The sequence below is a fragment of the Sylvia atricapilla genome, chromosome 4 (assembly GCF_009819655.1).
Source record: "Sylvia atricapilla isolate bSylAtr1 chromosome 4, bSylAtr1.pri, whole genome shotgun sequence".
Taxonomy (NCBI): domain Eukaryota; kingdom Metazoa; phylum Chordata; class Aves; order Passeriformes; family Sylviidae; genus Sylvia; species Sylvia atricapilla.
Window position 1 is genome coordinate 69,441,613 of NC_089143.1, and position 24,603 is coordinate 69,466,215.

Genomic DNA, 24,603 nt, shown 5'->3' on the forward strand with positions numbered 1-24,603 from the left:
TGGATGGGCAGGAAAGTTGTCGGAGGATTTCAGGCGCAAGGGCGGGGTGCCCCGAGGATGCAGCGGGAGCACGGCGATAGACAAGATCTGTGCCTCGGTGTGTCTGTGCGCGGAGCCGGGCGGGTTCCCCGGCGGGTCCCCGGCGGGCCGGGCCGTGCCTGACGTGGAGCGCCGGCTGGGCCGGAGGCGGAGCTGCCGCGGGTTTATCAGCGCCGCGGGTCGCGGCGGGCGCGCAGCAACAGGCGGCGCGGGGGACCCGGCGCCTCTCCGCCCGCCCAGCCGGCCCCGGCCCCGGGAGCCGCCGCCGGAGGCAGGGAAGGCAGCGGCAGGAGGAGGGAGCGGGCGGAGCGCGGCCGGGGCCGGGGAGCGGGCGGCCGGCTCGGGATGGTGCTCCTGCCCCTCTGGCTAGTGGCAGCCGCGCTCCTGGGGGCCCGCGCTGCGCCCGGCCGGCAGGTGAGTGAGGGACGGAGGGGGCGCGGGGACCCTGCCCTCCCCTTCCCGCCGCTGTCCCGCGGGCTCTTCCCTCTTCCCCACGCTGCCTCGGGGTCTGCGGGCAGTACCGGCCCGCGGCGACGAGAGGCTGAGATGATCGGAGGGCTCTCCGCCCTCTGCTGTGCTGCAGACCGCTGCATCCAAGCAGCCTGCAACGACACGGCATCCCCGGCCCGGGCTGCATCCCGCAGCGGCAGCCCGTGGGTCCCTTCCCTCTGGATCCTATGCCTCTAGGTCCCCTAACCCTGGCAAGAGCAAGTACCAAGCCGGCAGTGAGATGACCATGACATGGGACAACTGCCACTGTCCCTGCAGTCACTGTGGTCCAGTTGGCTTTCCCATTCTCTAGCCTAGATAAAAAGCAATGCTTCCTCTCTGCCCCAGCACCCGTGTTTCTTGGAGCTCATCACTTTCCTGCTGTTAAATCCCCGTTTTGGTCCCCGAACTTACACTGTGACATGTGCCAAAAAGTATAGAACGGGTCATTCAGAATCAGGATTGCTTAGCAGCTCTATTTATGTTAAACTTACTATGGACTCCGTTAGTATAATGGTGGGAACAGCTGTTTATTCAGTTAAGGAAGAACGCCATCCCTGGAAACCAAATGTAGAAACACATAAAATAGTGCAGCACAGACCAAGTGATTTTTCAGCCTTCTGCCATCCCCCATTGCATAGTAATTACACTAACAACTTTGTGCATGTGTTTCTTTTCTCTTCTGCAGGCTGGTAAAGAACAGCAGAACCAAATAGGTAAGTCTTTTTAGCTGTTATTCCTGCTATCAAAACAGAAATAAAAGAAGTTAGCTCGAAGACTAGTTATTTCTGGAGAAATTATCTGTATGCAGGCCAGAATTCCCTGTGCACCTCCCACCACTGCCACCCAGAAGCATTTGTAGTTGCAGTGATGTGGCATGGCTTGAATTTGCATGCCCTCTTGTGCTGCGGTTTTGCATCTTTATGTGTCTGTGCTTCCCTCCTGAAATACAAACCAATCAGAGTTATAAAATCTGTAGCTGGTCACTGTTGCCTTGTCAACTGATAGACCTGGGTAAGAAAGTGCTGTGCAGTGAGTTCAGGGTCAGTGGCACATGAGGGAGCTGAAGGGAAATGTGCCTCTGTGTGCCCATGGGGTGCTTCTTACTGAGACTTCAGCCTCTCGGACTCTTCCCAAAGACAGGAAGCTTCCTTTAATTGGGAGGATAAACCCACAGTTTAAATTTCTGTGTTTCATTTCCTGTGAACACAGGAGATCTGTGTTCATTTAGAGTAACTGGTAATTGGGTGCTCCACAGGATGGAAGCACCTCTCTACAACTTCCTGAAAGGTGGTTGTAGTCAGCTGGGGGTTGGTCTCTTTCTCCAGGCAGCAAGTGACAGAACGAGAGGACACAGTCTCAGGCTGCACCAAGGGAAATATAAGTTAGATATTAGGAAAAAGTTTTTTACAGAAAGAGTGATAAAGTACTGGAATTGTCTGCCTGGGGAGGTGGTGGAGTCACCATCCCTGGATGTGTTTATGGAAAGACTGGATGTGGCACTCAGTGCCATGGTTTAGTTGAGGTGTTAGGGCATGGGTTGGACTCGATGATCTTGAAGGTCTCTTCCAACCTAATCATTCTGTGATTCTGTAGTGGAAGGATGTGGAAGCTGGCACTGCCAGGGCATTAGTACCAGGGAATGTCATTCTGTGCTCTTTCCCTTACCCAGTGTGGAATGAGTCTTTTACCATCCTGGTGTGGAGTGTGTGTCCCCCCACACGAGTGCTCTCTGGAGCTCTTCCACAGTGGAAATGGACTCCAGGCAGTTGTGCTTCCAGCTGCCACTGGACCTCCAGCCCTGAGGTTTTGGTTCAGCTTTTGTTCAGAAAAGAATTTCAGGCATTTCTGTGAATTTTGGATGTGGTGTCTCAACTTCAGTTCTGGTGCTGTGAACTTCTGGGCTTAGATTGGTTTCCACTGAGATCAGTGAATAATGGGAACAAAGACAGTGAGGTACATGTAGAGCTAATTGGCAAACAGAGGCTTTTTCCAGAGGTATGTTGATCCTGTATTTTATTTCTAGTCCTTTCCATGGACTAGAGAAAAGGATTGTATTTGAATTTCAGAAACCATAAGCTATATAGGAATGTATCTTTTAAATTACACAGTACATCAGGCAAAATTCCTGAATCTGGAAAATAACTTTTTGTCTTTTAACATCTTCCTTTCTTCCATAGCCCTGGCACTGCTGTTGTCGGGAACATTTGGGGCTGAATTTGATCCTCTAAATTCTGACTCAAAAAGTACAGAACTGTAGAATCCTAAAATATATGATCACCTCATTCCAAACCCCCTGTCATGCCAATGACACTTTTCACTATCCTAGGTTGCTCCACCCCCTTCCAACCCAGCTCCGTTCCAGGGTTGGGGCAGCCACAGCTTCAAACTATGGCTTACTCAGTTGAGAGCTGTAAAGACTTGGAGGTAAAACCTGCATTGGAATTGCTTGCAAATGCACTGTCCTACTTCTGAGTCCCCACAAATTATCGCTTTGCCTTGGTGGTGCGTATTTTGAGTTGGCCCAGGGCAGGCTACTGTCAGCAGCTGATCTTTTCTTGTAGCCTGAAAAGTCACCTAGGGAAATTAAAGCACCTAGGGGTTTATTTTTGTTAAATATCATCACAGACTGCAGTACAGGGATAACAAGTCAGCACACTTAATTACCTGCACTCATGCACAATGTTCTGCAGTGCCTGGGAGCTGTCAGGAGAAAGTCATTCTGTGTCACTCAGCCTGAAGGTGCTGATGCTGTGCTGCACCTTCACCTCCCACGCAGCAGAGCTCCGTCCCTGCTCAGTGTCACTTCTGGAAAAACCTGTGACACAATTGTGCTGGGCCCCACTGCCTGCAGGAAGCACCTGCAAAACACCTGGAGCTGTGCAGAGGCTGCAAAAAACACCACACCAACCATTTCTTGAGCTGTCTGTATCCCTGGGACAGGTGGCAGTGAAGTAGAGGAATGAGGACATCAGAGAGGTGTCCCACATCAGCCTCTCTCCTTATAGTCCCTTGCTTTCATTCATCCAGCTTACAATGTCCAGATCCCACACAGCCTCATCCCTTTTCAGGTGCAGAGCTGAGTGAAAATTCTCAAGAAATCTGTCCCCTTTTCTAGTCTTCTCTTTCTGGGCATTTCTGCCACCTAAAGACAGCCAAACAAAGAGGAAATAGTAGTTCTGGAGTGACCCAGGTTGTTGAAGCCACCAGCCAACAATGTAGCAGAAAAGGGCAGTGACAAAACCCCTGCTGGGCTTGTCCATTTGTCTCCACACCATCTTCTCTTAATAAGCATCACCTTGCTAAGTCACCAGAAAAGCTCTGGGTTCATCCCATTGTGCTTATCTGCGGAGCAGAAGCGTGATCTCCCAGAACACAATGCAGTTTCTTTATGGAAATGTTGTCCTCTTCATCCCTATAGGAGCAGGTAGCTGTTTTTTCTCCCATGCTTCCACTGCAGAGCTGGATGTCTGCTATCCAGCAGTTTGGTTGTGTCACAGCTTATGAATTCCAGGCAGAAAATACCATGGTGATGCTCTGGAGATTTCACCTTAGATCCAGTCCTTTTGTTGAGGTACCTGAACTTCCTGACACTCGAGTCACATCCAAACGCACCTTTCAATGGGGAAGCTCTGGACAATTGCTGGTCATCCTGTCGTGTCCTTATGGAATAGCCTGAGACTCAGCAATAGAACCCCATGCAGGGGCCAAGTGGGTGGGATGTTATCAGGAGTCCCCCCCCATTTCTTTTCTTGGGTAGTTTGGTTTAGACATAGAAAAATAATTTGAACTTTGATAAATTCTTCCTTTTCCACTGATGCCAGTGATTTCCACATAGACTGTGCCTTTGAAATCTTCTCAAGTGGATGTTTAAGCATTTGGCATTGTGCTGTAGACAACCACCTGAATGATTTTTGATCACTGTGTTTTGCAGAATCCTATGCATAAAAGGTACTGTTTTTCCAAATGTTGGTGGTAAAAGAAGTTCAGGATTTTCAAACCTCCATTGACCACAGCTGTTGTACAGTGCACAGACAGCTCTTGTGAGCCCGTGGTGTTAGTTCTGCAGTTTCATGAGTTTTTGAGGGGAAAGAAAGCCCGGACAGCTCTCTTCAGAGGCATTCTCCAGCTAATTATGTTTTGGCACACAATGAAAGAATGTGATCTTCCTTCTTAAGTGCTTCCTTTCAACCTAAACATTGTGCAACTGGAGCAGCTTTTTAAGGCCAGATTAAAAAAAAATATGAAGAAAATTTGTGGTTAAGTGCTTTTCCTCTTGCTCTGATCAGCACTGTCGGCTTTGAATTAGCAGAGCAGATCGACTCTGAAATTTTAGCTTAGGAAAGGGAGCACCTACAGCTGGGATAGCATTTCCTCAGAGCATGCAGTTTGTGGAAAATGGGTAATGTAAATCAGCGGAGGAGTTCAGATGTCTTTGGGATTCAGTCATATCCCATTTAATTTTAATTGGCTTTGAACAAAAGGCATTTCCTCTTCTAGCTCAGCATTTACAGACTCTGGAAAAGGCTTTCGCTGACTCAAAAACCTTGACAGTTCTTATTTTCCACCCTTTGTTCCTACCTTCTTGGGGCTAGCTGGCTGCTGCTATTAGCAAAATAGCTGGGTTTTTTTTTCCCCCAGCCTGTGGAAATGTGGGAATTCTGCTGCAAGATGTGCAGAGCAGTTTCTCAGTCGTGTGGTGAGCACAGAGTTTGATCACCAGACTGTGGTCTCTGGCACTGAATGTCCTGCTTTAAAGTAAAAAGAAAACAAGCCACGAGGAATCTCAGCGAGGTAGAAGGTGGAATGTCAGCCTGGGAATTAAATCCCAGTGTTGAAGCACCGGGAATGTGAGGATCTATGTTTTTTCTTTGACCCAGTTAGAATGTACAACCTAGCAGCTCTGTCTCCTGGGCATGGCCTGGTGTCTAATTAATAAAAATTACTTTAGAGTTTAAAATTGGTGTCTTCTCTAAGGAGACTGATTAACAATCTTGGCTCAGAATTCCCAGTGTTTAAAATGGGAATTATCCTAAGGATAATGACCTAATTAGGATGCCAGTTTTAGAACTTGATCTTGTGGGTGTGTGGCAAAATAGGTGGAGTTAGCTGCTGCTGAAACCCACCCTGTGGCTACTGGCTGTAGGATATGGGGTACCAATGGGCCTGGAAATTACTTTTCACATTCCTAGGACACAGTATTTGTATAGTCAAATATTTATAGTGCAAGGATTTACATGTGTGCATCCTACTAGTACCATACATTGTTTTTCTGTCAGATTCCTCAGTAACTGCCTGAAAGAAAATTAAAAACAGTGCTGTGAAGACATTAGGAACACTTTCCTACTGAAGTTACTTGTTGAATGCATGAATGCATGAGTCTCTTAAAACCAGCAGCCCTTGCTACCAGGAGAGAGGAACTGACTACTGAGCTTTTCCTCTATTAATTCTCATATCAAGTGTGATCCACACTGGGAGCAGGTGAAATTTAGCTCACTTAATTAAGTATATTTATTTGAGGAATTCTCAGTGGCACTTGGCACTAACATCAGAGCTATCCGATCTGGAAGCTTTTCAAATGAAACCGTCAGTAATATCACTCTGATACTGCTTTCACCAGCTCTCTCAGGAAGAACAGAGTAGGGAATAGCTATTTTTGTGCAAAATGTCTTTTTAACTCCCACATAGTCAGACACACAATCTTAGACTTGGACCCATTCAGAGCACCACTGTGGCCTACAGCTTGACCTGGCCCTTCCCTTACAGCCTGAAAGTCAAGACACTGAATATCCTGATTGCTGCCAGATTACAGAAGTCTCACTGAAAAGATTTGAATGGATTTTTTTTTTCCAGTGGTGTGAAATTACTTGAAGACATGTTGCCTTAGCTGAGCGTTGTGCCATTGAGCTTCTCCAGAATTACCAACAGTGTGGCTTTTCTGGGTTTATGGCTTCTCTCAGCTGCACTAAAGTGCAAGATTTAGGGTCAGACTTGTGCAGATCTGCATTGGGTTTTTTAATAATTAGATTCTCTCGTTGTGTTTGATCTCTGTCACTCAGAGGAAAGGCAACAGCAAGTTGGTGGGTAAAGGGATTTGTAGAGGGAAAAGTTACTGCCTTTACCAGTGCTGACATGGATTAATTTATCAGCAGCATGTGATCTGCTGGATTTTTTCCCTATTTGTATTTCCTGAGAAATCTGTATGCAACTTGTACTTATAACCAAGCTTGGCACTTCATTTTCAAAAGCTTGATGGAAGTCCTGACACAGGAGGAGCAAGTTCTGTGTCAGGTGTACAGCAGAGCTGTGTGGCATTTCTTACAGGGGAATTCAGAAGGCTCTCCTGGGGCTCTTGAGCAAGCCTGAAACCCACAGGAAACTCCCCAGATAAATTCAGTGAACATTTCAGGCTTTCCTCTGTGAGTTTTGGGAAGATCATCTTTATAATAACAATTGATAGGAAGAAATTCTTCCATGTGAGGATGGTGAGGCGCTGGCACAGGTTGTCCAGAGAAGCTGTGGCTGCCCCATCCCTGGAAGTGTTCAAGGCCAGGTTGGACAGGGCTTGGAGCAACCTGGGATAGTGGAGGGTGGTGTCCCTCCCCATGGCAAGTGGTTTGGAACTGGATGATCTTGAAGGGCCCTTCCAGCTCAGAAAGAGGAGCAGTGATATGTGCCTTACATTTCCCCATGTTAGTAGCTCAAACAAGAATCCTAAATAGGGATTTTTGGAAGGGGAGGTGTGAGGCAGAGCGGTACTTCAGTCTTTGGGCTCACTCCATGCTCTCGTTCTTATTTTAGTTTGGTTTTTGGGTGTGTTTCTTGGCAGAATTCCAAAAAAGCAGGCCGAGGCCATATGGGTTAGTGATTCCAATTAGCACCAACGCAGATGGAAGTTACGTGTCCAACATCCTCTCAGCGAGTCACCAGCGGCGATGGACGCGAGAGGTGTCCCAGAGCCCCAGACAGCTGTACTTCAATGTCACTGCCTTCGGGAGGGAATTCCATCTCCGACTGAGACCCAACACTCGTTTGGTGGCTCCTGAGGCTGTGGTGGAGTGGTATGAAGACTCTGTGGAGACTGGGAACGATGGTGGTAACACAACTCAGACTGGAAGTGGTACAGAGCGATTATGGAAGAGAGAGCCCCTGTGGACCAACTGTGCCTACGTGGGGGACATCACGGACATCCCCGGAGCTGCCGTGGCCATCAGCAACTGTGATGGGCTGGTAAGGCTGGTTTCGTGGCATTTGAGCCTCATGTTACACTCTATGCACAGCTTTTCTTGCTTTTAACCACACATCCCTAATGATGTCATTTATGGAACTTAATTTCTTAAATCCCTTAGGAAATATTAATGCCCTACTGCTTTACTTTGAGATAATTTCTCTGAGGTTGATAAGGAAAGTTCTTAATGTCTCAGGTGTACGAGAGAGAACTCAAAGCTACATGTTGTTTGATTTCCATTTTTATTTGCATGAGGTGTTACAAACAGGGAAGTTAATAATGAAGATGTTTTCTGTCTTAAAAGGTGACCTTTTGTTGACTGAATTTAGAATTTGGTGTCCAAATCATCCTTCTTTGCTTCTCAGGTACCAAAATGATGGGCTGCACTGTTATCCAAGAATATCAGCATTACATTTTAAAGGGTTCATTTGTACAGTGAGCATGCTTTTTGTTCTCTTAGATGCAATTTTGTTGCATCAGGAGGTGTCATATGAGAATTGAGTGGTTTGCATTTGTAACAAGTTTGTTTTTGATCTGTCTGCGAACACGCAAGCTTCCCTGTGGTTGAGCAGATGCCCAAATGCCAGAATGAAAGGCTGGGCATATATGGAGCCCACACACCATTCCTTGATTCACTCAGACAGCAGTGGAAGCCAACAATACCCACCTTGTGCTCCATAAGGTGCAGGAGCACTGGTGGAACACGCCTGCGACATCCAGGGAGATTAATATCGTGGTTACCCTCCTGCTGTTTGGGGCAGGAATCATGCGAACAAGTCTGCAACAAGCATCCTTTCTTGGAAGTGGGTTTCGCACTTCCCATAGGTGCCACGTGGTCATGATTTGATTCCGTTTTGAGATGAGTCCCTGCTAGGAAAGCTCCCACTGCAGCAGCAGCCACTGTGGGTGCAACTGCAAAAATGGCTCAAAATCCCCATTCAGACCAAAACTCCTTGAATTCCCTTGCTTAGAGAAAGGAAATACTGGTAGTGGTTTGCATCAGAGGTGATAACTAATGTCAATTTGGTGTTTTTTGAGAGGTTTTGGTGGTTTTTTTAGGAGAATCTATTGCCAGTGTACTGTGTTTACAAAGCCCAGCAGACCTCTCCCTGGCTAGATGTAGCTTCCAATAGAATCATTCTGATGAATGACACCCGGGGACTGGCAGCTGGATTTTGGCAGTAAGCCTGAATGAAGCTGTTGTGTTGAGACAGCATGTGAAGACGAAATTGGATTAAATGGAATTAGATTAAGGAGTGTAGCTCCGTCACAGATTGCCATGTGGCTGGCAAGCTGCTTGTGGTGTGTTTTCAGGTAAATGAAGCCAGAGGGGGACTTCTGAAGGGGGAATGGCTTTAGAGTGACAGAGGACAGGGTTGGATGTGATATTGGGAAGAAATTCTATGCTGAAGATGGTGAGGTGCTGGCACAGATTGCCCAGAGAAGCTGTGGCTGCCCCATCCCTGGGAATGTTCAAGGCCAGGTTAGATGGTGCTTGGAACAACCTAATCAACCTCTTTTCCCATAACATCCCATGTACTTTCCATGGTTTAGGTGACTGGAGCAGAGAACATGGGCTTTTTCTTTGAGGAGTAGCAGGTGAATGCTTCTGGGCCACTCTTGTCTCTCTGTTCATCTCAACCTTTGCTGTTTTAACATCTTCTGGAGCTCTAACCAATTGAGTATAAAAGAAATAAATAATCCTGAAGATTTGTTTTATGGTTTTTTTTTTCCTCACAGCATTTCCCAGGGTAGCAAAAGGAACTTGGAATTACCATCTCTGGCCTCTCTGTTGCTCTACTATGTGTCTCTCAACTCAGTTAGAATATTTGATCCCCAGTGTATCCTAAAGACATGAAGAGTGAGATAATACAGCTTAACAGAAACTGGAACAAGAGTGAGAAATTCTAGGGGCATGTGTATACTGGAAAGATTTATTTTTGACTTCAAAGGAATTTAGACACTCTCCAGGGTAGGTTCTGAAATCTTGGAGAGAAAGTGAAGGGAATCACCAGGGTAGCAGTTTGCACAATGTATAGCTTGTCAAAAAGGGTTGATATCATAGGTAAGAGAAAAAGAGCATTTGGTGCTAAGTTTTGATTGTTTGATAGTAAATATGTGGAATCATTGGCATTTGCACTGGTAAAGTAAGATTTTGCCCACAGACTCTTCCTGAATCTGAACTTCCATTTAAATCCCCACGTACTTGAACACTTTTGTTTTGAAATAGTTTACATATCTACTTTTGCAGTGGAAGTTGTCTGTCTGCCATCAGTTCTGCTAATTCCTGTCTTCAGATCTGGTTAATCTCCCTTGGAAATGACCCTGTTTATTTAAAAAACCCACATGCATGTGCCTGCACTTGTCATGGCAGGAGAACCCTACATTAGTCACAGAGGAGCTGCCTCTTGTCTTCTTCACTGTGTGTCAGAACGCTGGTGCTTCCACGGGTTTCTGCTGTGTATTTCTGCTGTTGTTTGGTCAAAATAGCAGTATTGTCAGAATTCTTCAGGAGTGGAAGTTGTCAGGCTCAAGAAAACACTACAAATGGTATATATTGTAAATAGAGAGAAGGCAGCAAGCCTAACATTTAGAAGTAGTGGCTCAAAACACTTTCTACCCATTATTGTATAGAAAACCATCTCAGTTTCTCGGTTAGCTTCCTGCCCTTGTAACAAACTCCGAACAGATGTTGGTGTGTGACACCTTTAGCTTGTACTTCCACTCTGAACCAAGTTCCTGTAGATGTGTGTCTCTGTGTTTGAGCTGGGGTCTGGTTTATGGTCACATCTGTGCAATACTGAGTGGCAGTGCTGGTTTCTGTTTCTCCTAGAGCATTAACCTTGCTTCTTTCAAATGAAAAGGCTGGGCCCAGTACAGTAACCTTTAATCTTTGACTTCAGATTCGAAGTAAAATGTGACTTCTTTTTTGTTTGTTGGAAATGGAGTATTTTTGTTTACTGAAATTCCATGGCCTTCAAGCCCAGGGCAGCATATGGTCATTTGAAGTATAGCTGCTTGCAAGTGGAAGATGCTCAGGAATCTGCCTGCCTTGTAGTGTTCAGCTGCCAAACCAGGGAAATCCTGGAAGACAGACCAACCGTCAAGAATAGAAAAAATACCCAATCGTGCTTAGATCTGCCATTTGTTACAGATTATTTCTCACTTGCTTATTATCATTCGTTTTTCCAAGGATATGGAGTGTGAAGAAACATGTCTGTGCATGCTCACAGCTTTGGCAAATCTTGTGGAAATACAGGCTGGAGTATCTCAGACTAGAGATAATTGCACAGGCTTTAAACTTGTTTCAGGAAAAGCTTTAAAAATCTGTAGGAGTTGGGGTGTATGGGATCCAAGGAGTTTCAGGGCATTTTGATTTGTTTCAAATACTTTTTCATTACCATTGTTTCATCAGGACTGAAATATTAAGGCTTATTTCTTGTTCCTGTCTTGGTTCTAATGTACTATTTCAGAATGATTTCCCCTAAACTGGCAAGACAGAGTTCCTAAATGGAGAAATATCTTTCTAGGAGCCAATGGTGTTTTATCCCAGTGTATTGGAATAGCATTTTGAAGACAAACACTTGAATTGCTGCAGAGCATCTGGTTGCAGAAACTTGGAAACATGGGATACTCTTGCTGAGTTTGGGATTGGGACTGTCTCCTTGGGCCTGGAGGTTTCTTCCAGTCCAAGCTGGGGGATGTGGTCGAGGGTCATCCAGGACTTTTTGTGAGGGCAAACCACAAGGAAAAGCGGAACAAACCCAGAGGAGATGGAAGTGGCTCTGGCTGTGTGCCACTCTGGGCAGATGGCAGCAATGTCTCAGGCTGGTTTAACTGATTTAACGATATTCCTGCTCCCCTGCCCTACTGTGCTCTTCCTACAGTAATTCCCTCCTTGCCATGAACTCCCATGACCTGCTGTTCCTGCTCTTACCACTGGCATTTCACTGTGCTTGGCAGCATGATGAACTGGGTGTGATGGGTTGCAGCTGGACTCCATCCCTGTCACCTCTCCACTGTGCAGCATCTCCCACAAGCTAATGCAGACTCCTCAGCTGCAGTGATCCATAATAAAGAGGATTTCTCAAAGTTTAGAGACTCCAGAAACTTGGGAAAATGCATTCCCTTATTCAGGACTTGGGACTTCTTGAGTAAAACGCAGAAGGGAGGAGCATTGATTGAGAAGGGAGTCGATGGGGATGGAAGTCAAGTGTCAATACAGTGTAAAATTATAAAATCTAGACATTCTTTTATATGTCTGGTTTGCTTCTCCCTGAAATTATCACTCAGAGCAAATGAGCACTTCATCCTTATTTCATGGATTATAATCAAAGTTTATGCAGATGGTTGCTCAAGCTTCAGTTATTTATTCTTGTTTGTTTTTATAATTTCTTCTAATAGGGCCAGATTTGGTCTAATCATAATTTTGCTTTGTTTCCAAGCCGTTATGTCTCCTCCTCTCTCTGCTGCCTGCCTTCAAACACAGACTTTGGGCCTTAAAAATTATGCTTTGGCCCTTTAATATGAGCCTTTAGACCTCAGAAGGGATGTTTGGAACTTGTGAGGGTTTGTACCCTAAAAATAAGGATTTTAATCTTAGAGTCAAACTTTCAAACTCCAGAAATTAGTCTTTGTGACCCAAAAATGAGGTTCTTAGGTGTCAAACTATGATTTAAACCCTATGTATGAGGGATTGAACACTTGAGATGTGTCTTGGGCCCTAAGGATTCATTGGATCATTAAAATGGAGCTCTGGACATGGAAAATGAGGCTTTGGGCACTATAAATGCAACTTTGAGCTATATCTGTTCAAAAAGGTAGGGATAGTTTAGCTCCTTTTGGCTCATAGAAGTGTCTGTAGGCAGCTCTCGGTAACTGAAATTAAAGTTGTACTGTTTGTGTCTATCCTCTGTTGAGGAGCAGGTTATCAGATAATTGAAAGCAAGGATGAAAGGAAAATCAGTCCCATGTGTTCTGACCATTCTGCAGAATTCCTCACCCTCCAAGCTGAGGAGAGATGCAGTGAGTTCATCTCAGCAGATGCATCTGAATGACCTGTGATGTCATCTAAGGTGCCTTTTAGAAAAGGAGGACTTCCCTCTGAAGCCTCTCTGTAATAATCAGCAGGAATAGCCCAGAGCTATTGGACTTAACAACTACCCCAGGCTGGGCAAAATGTGCATGTGGTATGTAGCCACGAGTGAAAAATACAGTGCTCAGAAGACTAAGGCTGTTATTAGTCTCTTTTTTCCTGTCTTTATATTGGAGACAATTTTTGAAGGTAAATTAAGAAACCTGACAGTCTAGTGTGGGTGAGGCGAGGTGAGGTGAGAAGACCATCCTCTAGGGAGCTGGAGAGAGTCTGCCTGGAGACTTTTTATGAAAAGTCTCCACTTTGATTGCCACAACTTCAGACTTTTATTTATAGTTTATTTCTGATGTTGAAAAATCATTCTGTACGGGTTTATATGTAATCCCTCCCTTTTAAGCAGTATAGTTAGGGGCTGAAACTGCTGTTACAGATCAGTATGTGGTAAAAAATAGTCTGGAACAAAGGGCTGGTGGTTGGGTGCTGCTCTGGATATGTCTCTTGTAGCTGTTACTTAATCATACCTTGTAGTCCTGGTGATGCATTTTCACAAAACACTGCTTTTAGGGCACTTGGGCAAAGAATTTCCTTTCTGGATTTTTCCTCTGTTTCCAAAACAGCAGATGCTTCTTAAATTTTCTTGATTCCTGGAGGCTCACAGCTTACAGTTTGTAAAATAGCATAAGCTTATTTAAATTACTAAATACAGCCCTTTTTTATGGTTTAAATAATAAATCCCAGATTGTATAACTTGTGTGGACTCTCGATAATACACCCAGAGTGCGTGAATTGGGCTCTCATTCCTCATTCATGTCCTGCCTCCACGTGTCACGCGTGGGAAAGCGTGTGTCTCAGGAAAAGAAAGTAAACAGATACTGAAATAGTCAATGTTATCAAAATTCAATCCTTGTAGCTTCTCTCAAAGTTCTCATTGATGGTGGACTTCATAGGTGCTGAATTTGTAACTGCATTTAGTAGGGTGGAGGTACAGAAGCCGTATTCAGCAATGGCTTTTTTGATGTTCCATGTTTATTCAGTGTTGTACGTACTTGGATCTGGAACTTAGCCTGCAAGGCACATGGTCTGATGTTTGCAAAGGGGCAGAAAGCAGGACTGGAGAGAAAATACTGTGCAAGGTCATTGAGAAATAGGGTTTGTCTGCTCTTTTCTGTTTTTAGTTTTCTCGCAGGGTCATGCTGCAGCTCTAAACATGCTCCCAGCCCATTCTGTGAAAGACTCATGGGAAGGAGAGTCAGTTGGTTCCATTCCTGGCCCCTGTGTTTCATCAGAATCTTCTTGAAGTGATGGATAAAGTGCAGCACTTTTTAATGTTCCATTAAAACAATCTTTGCTTTCACTTCTGTTTTAAATAGATACTTAGTTTTCATTGAGTGCTTCTGCTGCTTGGCTGAGAACTTTAATAAATTACAACCATGCAACAACAAATCAGCTTCCCTACCTCATAAAAATCCCTTTGTCGTTTGACTTTCTTGTTTTATATGGGACCAAAGGTGCAAGACCACTTCTCCTTTTCCTTTGAGGGGTTTTACCATAGTTTTTTTTTGGTTTTTTTTTCTTTGTGCAAGGATGTAGGACCAATTTAAAACAATGAGTTTGATGGAAATATTACTAGCTTTGGTGCTTCCTAGCTTTTGATCCACAGAATATTTCCATTCAGAGGCAGCTGCATCAGTTTTCTGTCCTCTTCTGACTTCTTTCTGAGGAGATGACTCTTGCTCATGCATAGTTTGGACTGAGTTTTCTGTTACCTTGGAAGAGTGATGATGCTGCAGCATCCTTCTTGACTGTTGTGTACAGGCACCAGATAAATCAGTATTTCTTTTGTGTGCCACAGTAGAAATGGTGCTGCTGACATCCAGATCATGAGATCTTCATATTTTGGCATTATTTTATTCACTTTATACTTTTGGAGTATTCAGCACTTGAAGGTCTCATTTCCCCTTCTCTGAAGGCTATCAGATGTCCTCACTTTCTGTTTTCCTTTCCACATTTTAGAGGAATATATGACTGGTGTCATCGCATGACTTCTGGATCTGGGAAAACACCACGTTTACTGCAGAACTGGCAACCTTTGCCGTCTCCTGTACCATTTCTCCATGAAATAGTTCCTAGCAAAGACCTGTTGTAACTGACACAAAGACAAAACTTGTGCTCAGAAAATATTTCTAGAGAGATTCACTGGGACTGGGGAGGTCCTTGACTGCCCTGAGCATGTTCCATGCATACTTTTCACTCTTCAGCAACTGATATTTTAAACCCACTGTTCCTTCTTTAAGGACAAAGCATTTGGCCTGCCAGCTCTATTTGGCAGTTTGCTGTTAAAATGAATCCCAGTAAGTTTTCCAAGAACGAAAAATAGAGACATATTTTTCCACATAAAATCAAAGTTTGTTTTTTCTCTGTGCTTTCGTATAACTCTTAAGGGCTTCCATTGAGTTTTCTTCAATTTTCTGAAAGGGGGAAAAAGAAAACCCAGCATTTGGATCAAAACCAAGCATGAGAAATTTCAGCATAAAGGAATTTTATGGATGTTTATAGAGGAGACTAAAAAACTTAATTCCAGTCCAGTGCAGTGACCCAGTTAATGTTGACATTTTCTTTCCTTCTGTGCAAATCCAACAGGATCTTGGTTAATTTGATGGCTCTTCAAAATGCCTTTTGCTCCTTAAAGTGGTATCAATTAATATGTTTAAAGACTTCAATTCCTCTGGTTAGATGATTTCCAGTATTTTAGTAGGAGCTTGTCTAAGAGCCGTCTAAGTATTGTCCATGGTTTGGAAGAGAATATTAAACATTCCTATGTTTTCATCATGTTTCTGGATCTTCTGAACAATTAAGACTTCTCTTGGTAGCATCAGAAGATTTTTGTTTTGATTTAAAAATGTGGTATTAATGATTGCTTACAAACTGGTGCTGGGTTAATAATTCAGGTGGCTGTGAGACTCGAGCAGTGTGTTCTTTTTGAATCTTTCATATGATTTAAAAATGGGTTTAATGTTACTAAGTAAATGCCATCTCACTTTGGACATGCACTTAGTAAGAAAATAACCTCAACTCTCTGTGCTGCCTGTGTTCAACACCGTTCAAGGATGGAGCCCAAAATGATACAGGAGCTCTTGCTTTAATTCTGAGATGCATGCCCAGGATAAAACATGGATTTTATATCACACTGATCTTCCAGAGAAGGAAAATGAGCTGTGGAATTTCTGCTTGCTCCTCTGGGAATCACTCCAAGGATGCTGGGGCTGGAGGGTTTTTAATGGGGATGTTTTACCCCTAGACTGTGGTGTTTTCCCAAAGCCCAGACACCTCCATGGAGACTGGAGGCCCATCCATGGAGGAGGTGGAATTCCATCTGCAAACCTACTCTGTAGGCACCCGGCAACTGGATCAGTAACATCTGTTTCTCCAAAATGTGCACAGGGCTGCAATATTACTTTTTTTCAGCATTCCTCTAATGTGTAGTATTTTTTTATATGCCAAGTATGTCGAGGCCATAAATACTTTAACATGCAGAAGATGTGAAAGGAGGGAAGTATGTCTATTTGGATGCCTTTCCCTTTTCTTGCCAGAGGGACCTGTCAGAGTGCATGAGCCTGGTGGGACTTGGGATGAGAGCCTGGAGTGTGACAGGACAAGGGGGATTGCCTTCAACTGACAGAGGGCAGGTTTGATGGGATGTTGGGAAGGAATTCTACCCTGTGAGGGTGGTGAGGCACTGGCATAAACCAAAGAGTGGCATCATGGGCAAACTCAACAACTTGAGAAGTTTCTAGAGAGGCTTTTTGAAAAGAAACCCAGAGAATCGTTGATTCTTGCCAAAATGTGGAACCCCTGTGGCATGGGAAATAATATCCACCCAAGGAACTGAAGGAATAATGCTGGAGCTACACAAACTTAGAATCAGCGTCCACCCACTGTGGCTGAGTTTTGGGGGAGGCCAGCAAAGGGAAATGTGCTTCAGGCAAAGCATACTTCTTTGCTTTTATTTTTTCTTCCAATAAATCAACCAGTGTTCAGTGCAACTCCAAAAGCTTTTTGCCTTTGGATTGGAAAGGGGAGCAGCAGGTAGGTGTGACGCAGGTTTTGCACAGTCACCAAACTGAACCCACCTTAAGCCAACAGAGAGGGTGAAAGGTAGCAGTGTTTTGAGGCTGAATTGGTGTTTTCAGACGAGGCAGCACCTCTTTTATAAAAGCATGTTTCTATCAACTCCTTAAGAAGTTTAGACTGGAGGGCTGTCTCCAGAACCTGCCCCCTCCTCATTCCAGGTCCCAGGTGTTTGTCTTGGCAGGAGGCAGTGTCTGCTCGGCCGGGGTTGGATATTAAATTGAGGGAACACAGAGCTCTTGATGCTTTTCAATAAGGCTTCTATTTAGGTAGAGGCAGGATAGAGCTGTCACCCACCTGTGATTGTCCAACGGGGAAAAAAGGAGGGATAAAGAGTAGGGGGTAGAGCCTGGAAACGTTTTCCAATTCCATCAATAGAATGATGAGAAGAAAGTATTTTCTGGAAGGCAGAGTCTTGTGTTGGTTTGACTGCTGAGTCCTTTGCTGCAGTCCAAACATTGGACTGGATGGAGAAATCAAGGATGATTCCTGCTGAAACCATGTGGGATGATTTCAGCAGGAAGGAACTTCCTGAACTGAACTTCCCGCATGTGGAGAGCCTTGTAAGAGATTTCTTACAAGAAATCTACAAGCTGAATGATCAATGGGCGGCCCAAAGTGAGAATTAATCCAAGTATTCTGATTCTGACACTTGGGGTAGTTCTCATATATTCCAGATATGTATTTGTGCATTTAATTTTTCATGTGTGAGGGGTGCTTGATTCATTTAGTTTCCATAGAATGGAAATTTAGTTTCAATGGCCTTAAGCTGAAGGACGAAAGACTTGTATGAGGTATTAGGAAAAAATTGTTCCCTGTGAGGGTGGTGAGGCCCTGGCACAGGCTGCCCAGAGGAGCTGTGGCTCCCCCATCCCTGGAAGTGTTTGAGGTCAGGTTGGACAGAGCTTGGAGCAAACTGGGCTAGTGGAAGGTGTCTCTGCCCATGGCAGGGGATAGAACAAGTTGTTCTTTAGAGTCCCTGCTAACCCAAACCAGTCCATGATTCCATGATTCTGTGTGGGAAACAAGAGGAGTCCATTTTGGATGCTTGTAGGAAATGCAGGTGGGAGCTGAAACCGGACCATGGCAGAGTCTCTCTTTATTGGATAGACCAAACCTCTGTTGGTCTTCATGAGAATGAAGGATACTTGGCTTCTCTTGGTCAAATAAAGGCTTCATCTGCCCCACCACATGTTTTTAAGAATGGAAAGGGGAAGAAAAAACAATTGGAGAAATCTCCAGGCTTTGAAATTCTTGATGTACTGATCACACCTGTTTTCCTGTGTTGGTGCAAGTGTTGGACTTGATCTTGTTCTTTGAAGCAGGCAGGTTCATCGTCCTGAACAGGTTTATCCTCCTTAGCACAGTCTCTCCCATAAAACAGGACACAGGTAGTTCTCCCTTTTCCCACTGAATCCTTCAGTGTCTTTGGATTGGAAAGTAACTGCCTGGCTCTTCCACACAAGCTAGCTTCACTCTGATGAGAGCTGTGATCTTCTCATGCTTCTCTTCTAGATAGAGTCCAACACCAGTGTGGCTTTGTTACTCCAGAGTTGTGGACTCCATGGTCACACACCTGTGTGTGACTGAAGGGTCACAAGTTGGAACAACCTGCCAGAGGGGAAGGGGATTTTGGCGTTCTTAGATCCCTATGTTTATTCCTGATACTTTTCTTGCTTGTTTCTTACTAAGGATGACCACTTCATGCAGCCTCCTGCTGCTTAGCAAGCTCCAACCTGCTTATTAATCTGCTTCCACTTACTGACAGCCTGCTCTGTTTGGAGATTAATGTAGAGCCTTGAATGTGATGTTAAGTATCAAATTTTTAAGCTTATATCTCCCTTATTTCAACTCTTCCCAGTGAAGACCAGCACGTGGTGTTTCCAAATTACTCTGTTTGGCAGAGGGATGTGCAGATCCTGAGGCAGACTAAGGATGTCTGAACTACAAATGAAGATTTTCATGCGGAGAGATGCAGGGAAGCTCTGTGCATCTTGAATTCCCATACTGTGTTACTGATTTGCTTAAAGCCACTTTACAGATCTATTCTCTCACTGTTCAGAGCTGGTTTAGGAAAAATTAGCTGCTAATTAACACCTCAGTTCCCCAGGGTGTCACAACAGTGTTTGAAAAACTATTTCTTTGTAGTACAAAGGCACTGAGGACAGTTTAAAAACACAGCTTATAGGATTATATTCTTTTTGAGAGATTCTGTGTCTTAAAAAAACACAAAGTGTTCACAATACAGATACCAGCGGAGTTTGGGATGGAGAATGGGAACAGAAGGTGAGAGAAGGTGAGATCCTCTGGCCTCCTTGTGTTGGTAGGGATGGTACCATGGGATGGTAGTATGGATTTAACAACCCGAATCCTTTCCCATTCTTGTGATCAGTTTTAAAAGAACATGATAATGGCCATCAGTGTAACTGCTGAACAGACTTCCTGACATTTTGAGGGTGGCCTTTCCAAAGCTCACCTGGGAATTAACTGCCCCACCCATACTGCAAACCGCAAGAAAATAGGTTATTTGACTTCCTAAAATACTTTTGGAAATCCCACCCATAATGTTTAATACTGAAGGTAAATGTGGCCTTTTAATGGACACTTCACAGCTCTTCGTTGTGCTCCCTGAATGGAGGGTTCTTTCCTCTTTCCCTCCAAACGCCCCATACATATTTATAGGGAATCATGTTCTCCCTTAAATGCTGTTGATTTTGGCTCAGGAAGTGATTCCTTAGTTTAACCTGCCCTAGTAGGTTATTTTCTCAAGGCTTTATATTGTTTCTTATTCCCTTATTCTCGTCTGCATCTTTTACATTTAAAAAAATAAAAATGTATTTTCCAGATTTTGCTTCATCCATGGATGGTCCAGTAAAGGATATGAGGTTTGGTGTCCTCTGGGAAGCCCTCCTAGATGGGCTGCCTGGGTCAGACTGGGTTTGGCCTTGCTCTCTCTTATCTTTTATTATGAACTCCAGCAGCACTTGCTATTGCATCTTTCTAACTCCATAGAATTCCCTCTGTTTGCTCCACACCATTTCTTCTGGATTGAGAGGGACAGGAAGAACTGCAGGAATGAAAGGAATTAATGCTCAGAAGTAATTTAGACAGATACTGGGGAGCAAGGTAGATGCAGATGGGGTTCTGATGGGACTTTGGGCAAGTTTCTTCTGGATTCTCCCCTGGGAAAAGCAAGTCTGTAGGAAAGCCAAGGAGTTAATCCACTTCCCTGGGGCTCAGGGCTGAGATGGTGCTGGGAACAGGCAAGTTTATTCCAGCCACTATGCCCCAAAGGCTGCTTTTGGATTTTGGTGGTCTTGTTGTCTTCCCTTTTTCACAGAATCCTGAGGACAGCTCTGGAGAACTCTGCAGTAGCACAGATTCCAACCTACCTCCTTCAGTGGATGGAAATGTTGAATGTCATTAATTTAAAAGAAAAAAGTAGTAAAATTAATAGCATTCCAAGATTGGAGACTGCTTTCCTGGATTGCTCCATCAGTGTGCTTTTGTGGAAAAAAAAAATTCCACTACATACTTTATTCTTGAAAATCCATCACAGCCTTTCCTCCAAGGGAGCATTGAAAAAATACGTGCTCTGAGCACCTCCCTAGACATCTCTCCATCTTGTGGGCAAGGAAGCACTGGGTTGGCACTACAGTTTACAGGGAGGATTCACTTGAAAATACATAGCCTGCTTCTGCCCCTTCATCTCCATTCATTTGGAAAACTTCAAGCTTTTTTCTTGGTGAAATTTTGGGGGGTAAAAAGAAATGTTTGGGTTACAGTAGTATTTCAAGAATTTTATGCTTCGTCCCTCTCAGTATTTGTTCTTAGGTTCTCAGGCTGGATCTTTAGGCTCTAAAATTACGTATGGACGTGTTTCTTCTCTTCCTCACCAGGCTGGAATGATCAGAACTGATGAGGATGAATACTTCATTGAGCCTTTGGAAAGGGGAAAGCAAATGGAAGAGGAGAAGGGAAGAATCCACATGGTGTACAGGCGGTCGGCGGTAGCACAGCATCCCACTGACATGCTCCCTGATGTCCACACAGAAGGTACAGTACCCCATGAGTGTTGCTATTCCAGGTGACTCCAGCCTATGGAAGCTTTTGAAAGAGGCAGTACAACTCCTGTTTAAAGTTTGGGTCCTGTCTCTTTCTGAGTAACAGTGAAATTGTGCTATTTTATTGTTTTCCTCCTTCTGCTGGTCGCAATGAAAGCAGTCTGAAGGCAATTGTGTTGATCGGATATATTTTGTCACATCCAAGAATTCCCCTCTGCCTTGAAGATAGTGTGGTTGGTCCATCTGAGAATAATTACCATGTCTGAGAATAATTGTTGTCATGTAGTTTAATCCACTTGCTTGTGTGTCTTTTAATGTTACACAAAGCTGCTGGATAGCATGGGTTCAGCCTGCCCACCCTGAAGCAGCATCCTGTGCTGATTTCCATCTATGGTATCCATGGCCCTGGACAGCCTCTTTAGGGAATGACGGTGACAATTTGCATGTATTGTTTTCATAATTTGCTTTGTGTAGGGACTGGTTTCTTTAGAAGCCTTACATGAGGCACTCGAGAAATCAGATTGGATATTCTGCCCCAGTCCTGTGGGGAATTTTTCTTTATGTGTGTGCACACCCAGTTTAGGCACCTTGAGGGATTTCCTTATTAATTATTGCCGTTTTTATACCTCTGGCTTTTTAGTAATTTTGGTGTGAGTAGGATTTCTTGCATATAAATGGACCTGAATATTTGGGGTTTGTTTTGATACCAGGGAACTGTAGTTTTATATCTTTTATGCTTAGAAAATGCCTCTGCTCTCACTCAGTGATATCAGGAAAATGTAGATAAGTTTCCATATTTTGACAGGCTGTTGGTAGGATTGACTGTTTGTGTGTCATGTGTAATCTGTCTGCTGATTCAAAGGATCTTGTTTGACTGTATTCCTTGGAATCTGAAGTTTCTTCTGCTAGGTGAGGCAGTGCAAGGAAGCAGTACATCTTGACCAACAAGTGTTAAAATCATTTTATTAACCCCAAATCCTACTTGGTCCTTGTGATGTCCATTGGACAGGGCGTTTGCTGGTTTGAAGTGCTGAGGTCAGGTTATTTCCCCTGAACAAAGGAAGCTCTTCATCTTCTGTGTGGTAGAAGGCAAGGCCTCCCATGGGAAATCCCAGCTATTGAAAAAACATTTAAATGTAGTGGGATGTGACACTGGACATTTGTTTTTACGCATCTGGGCTGAGCGTCTGATTAGGTCTGGTCTGGGAATCATATCACAGAGCAGGATGGTGTCTAGAGGTCTCCCTGGGTGTAAATACCCATGGCAGTCTCCTGACAGCTTTTCCATGTCAGATTGCCCTGGCATGACATTTGTAAGCTCAACTTCCCCAGTCATTTAAGTCTTGATCCTAAAGGCACTGAACATCTGTGCTTCTCATTTGGGTTGAGTACTACAGGTAGTCAGCATTCATATTGTGTTACTCCCAAGTAATGTCTCCTAAATCAAAAAATACTTGTCCTTAAAGGCAAAAAGAAACAAAGACAAAGTCTCCATATTGGGAGTGAAAGGTCTGAGGGACAGAGAGCTAATGAGCTGTGCAGACAGGGCTGGAAAAAATAGAACAGTGTATGAGGCTGTCATGTTAAAACATGATTTAAATAAATCCTTATGATTTTCTCACCAAAATAGCTTTTTACTCAGGAATGGAAGGAAATGCTCTCAGGACAAGTCTGAGTTTGGGAGGTTTTGGAGGTATAACAATGATATTACTGTGTCTGGGTGGGATGAAAAGAAGCTGTTCCTTGTTAATCAGCTGAGAAGCATCACTGAAATGTGTGATCATTAACCTTATTCCTTGAAAGCGCTCGAGATACAGAAGAAACAGGCAAAGAACCTGTAGAATTTACAATCAAATTTGCACCTAGGAGAACTTCTGTGCAAGTCCTACTGAATTTGGCTCAGGAGTGTGGTAAAATAGAACAGAAACCATGTTTCAGAAACATAAAAGGCTGATCCAAGTCCAACGGAATCAATGGGAACACTCAAACTGACATCAGTGGGATGGTGAGGCAGGGTTTGAATCATGTGCTGCTCGAGCTGATAACTGAGTATTGAATTTATCCTTCCTCCTGTTCGTTCATTCATCATTTTTTCTTTGCACTTTTGTATGGTGGAATGATGACAACCAACCCTGAGCTTAGCGGTTACACAGCATGGTAATGTACTCGGAGCTTTCCTATTTCAATCTTCTCTTTGCACCATAGTATTTTTTTAAATTACAACCAATTCACCCAGCAAGCACTTGAGATGAAAGTATTTTTGTAATTACTTCCTAACAGTGGGAAACAAGGAGTAGGGGCCTTTATCTCCTAGCTTCCTTTCAGAATTTTCATTTTCCCCTAAGAGCCAAAGTGCTTGTGTGTCTGATGGGGTTGCCATGGCACTGGCGTCAAGTGTCTTTGTCCCAGGTGGGAAACATGTAGGAGGAAGAAATTATTTGGGAAGTGGTCCTGGTTGCTTGGGAATGAAACCCTGGAATAGAAGATAGAAGAATGGGAAGACTATTGCCTGCTTGGGACACCTCGCTTTGCACTTCCCCAGGCACATTAGTGGTTCTCAGGGACACTGTCATGCCAGAGGGTGTCTGAACTCTTTCTCAGCAGAATTTCTCATGACCCGTGTCCTGGTAGAGCATATTTTTGAGCTGCACAGCCCACCACACATGTTTGTGCATTGTCAGAACAATGGGGAAGATGGAAATGATTTCTGTGTAGACTCATTACAGCATGATGTGTAACATCCTCTGTTCAGTATGGACATTCTTGTATAATCACAGAATCCCAGCATGGTCTGGATTGGAAGGGACCTTAGGGATCATCTTTCTCCACCCCCTGCCATGGGCAGGGACACCTTCCACTATTCCCTGCTTGCTTCAAGGCCCATCCAACCTGGCCTTGGATGCTTCCAGAGATGAGGCAGCTCCTTTGGGCGGCCTCTGCCAGGGCCTCACAACCCTCACAGGGTAGAATTTCTTCCTAATATCTGGTCAAAAGTCTCACTCCAGCTCTCTGGCAGTCCCCTGAGAAAGGCCACCAATAACTTGAATTGATGGCAATAACCTGCATTATCTAAGGACATCCTGTTCTTTGTTCAGTGCTTCTGCAGCTTTTGCTTTTAGTTAGGCTTCTTCTCTTAAAATGAAACTTCAGTGGATTCTCTGAAGTTCTTCATTGAATATAATTTGTGGGTTTGGGTTTTTTTGTTTGTTTTCAGGTAACAGTTTGCTAAAGTAATCAAATAGAACAGGAGGAGCACAGTATGGTATAAAAGAAAAGGAGTAGTGATGGATGTATAGAAGGCAAAGGCAAACAGACTTTATAGTGAGGAAAAGCTTACAATTTTTTTAAGAAAAGAAAAGCTTGAGCAGGAGTGGATCAGAAGGTACTGTGAAGTGACTGTGCTCTGTCTATGTCGGGGAGGTTGTGCCTGATGATGAGAGCAGGAACATCCATCTGCTTAAGTCGTCTTCTATTCTTGGCAATAACAAAGGAAAATGATTTTTAAATAAAACCAGGAATAAAGGCTTCATTCCAACTGCAGGCGCCCAGCGCCAGAGTAG

At 44.1% G+C, this 24,603-nt stretch overlaps 1 protein-coding gene across 1 annotated transcript in view; it reads left to right on the forward strand.

Annotated features, from left to right (window-relative positions):
* Positions 1-585: 585 nt before the first annotated feature.
* The window catches only part of ADAMTS3 (ADAM metallopeptidase with thrombospondin type 1 motif 3), a 58,265-nt gene continuing 34,247 nt past the window's right edge, over positions 586-24,603 (forward strand). Inside the window, exons 1-4 of the mRNA XM_066318469.1 lie at positions 586-696; positions 1,217-1,244; positions 7,358-7,758; positions 20,879-21,035. Of these exons, the coding sequence (XP_066174566.1) occupies positions 586-696; positions 1,217-1,244; positions 7,358-7,758; positions 20,879-21,035 (697 nt within the window). The remainder of the gene's footprint in view (positions 697-1,216; positions 1,245-7,357; positions 7,759-20,878; positions 21,036-24,603) is intronic.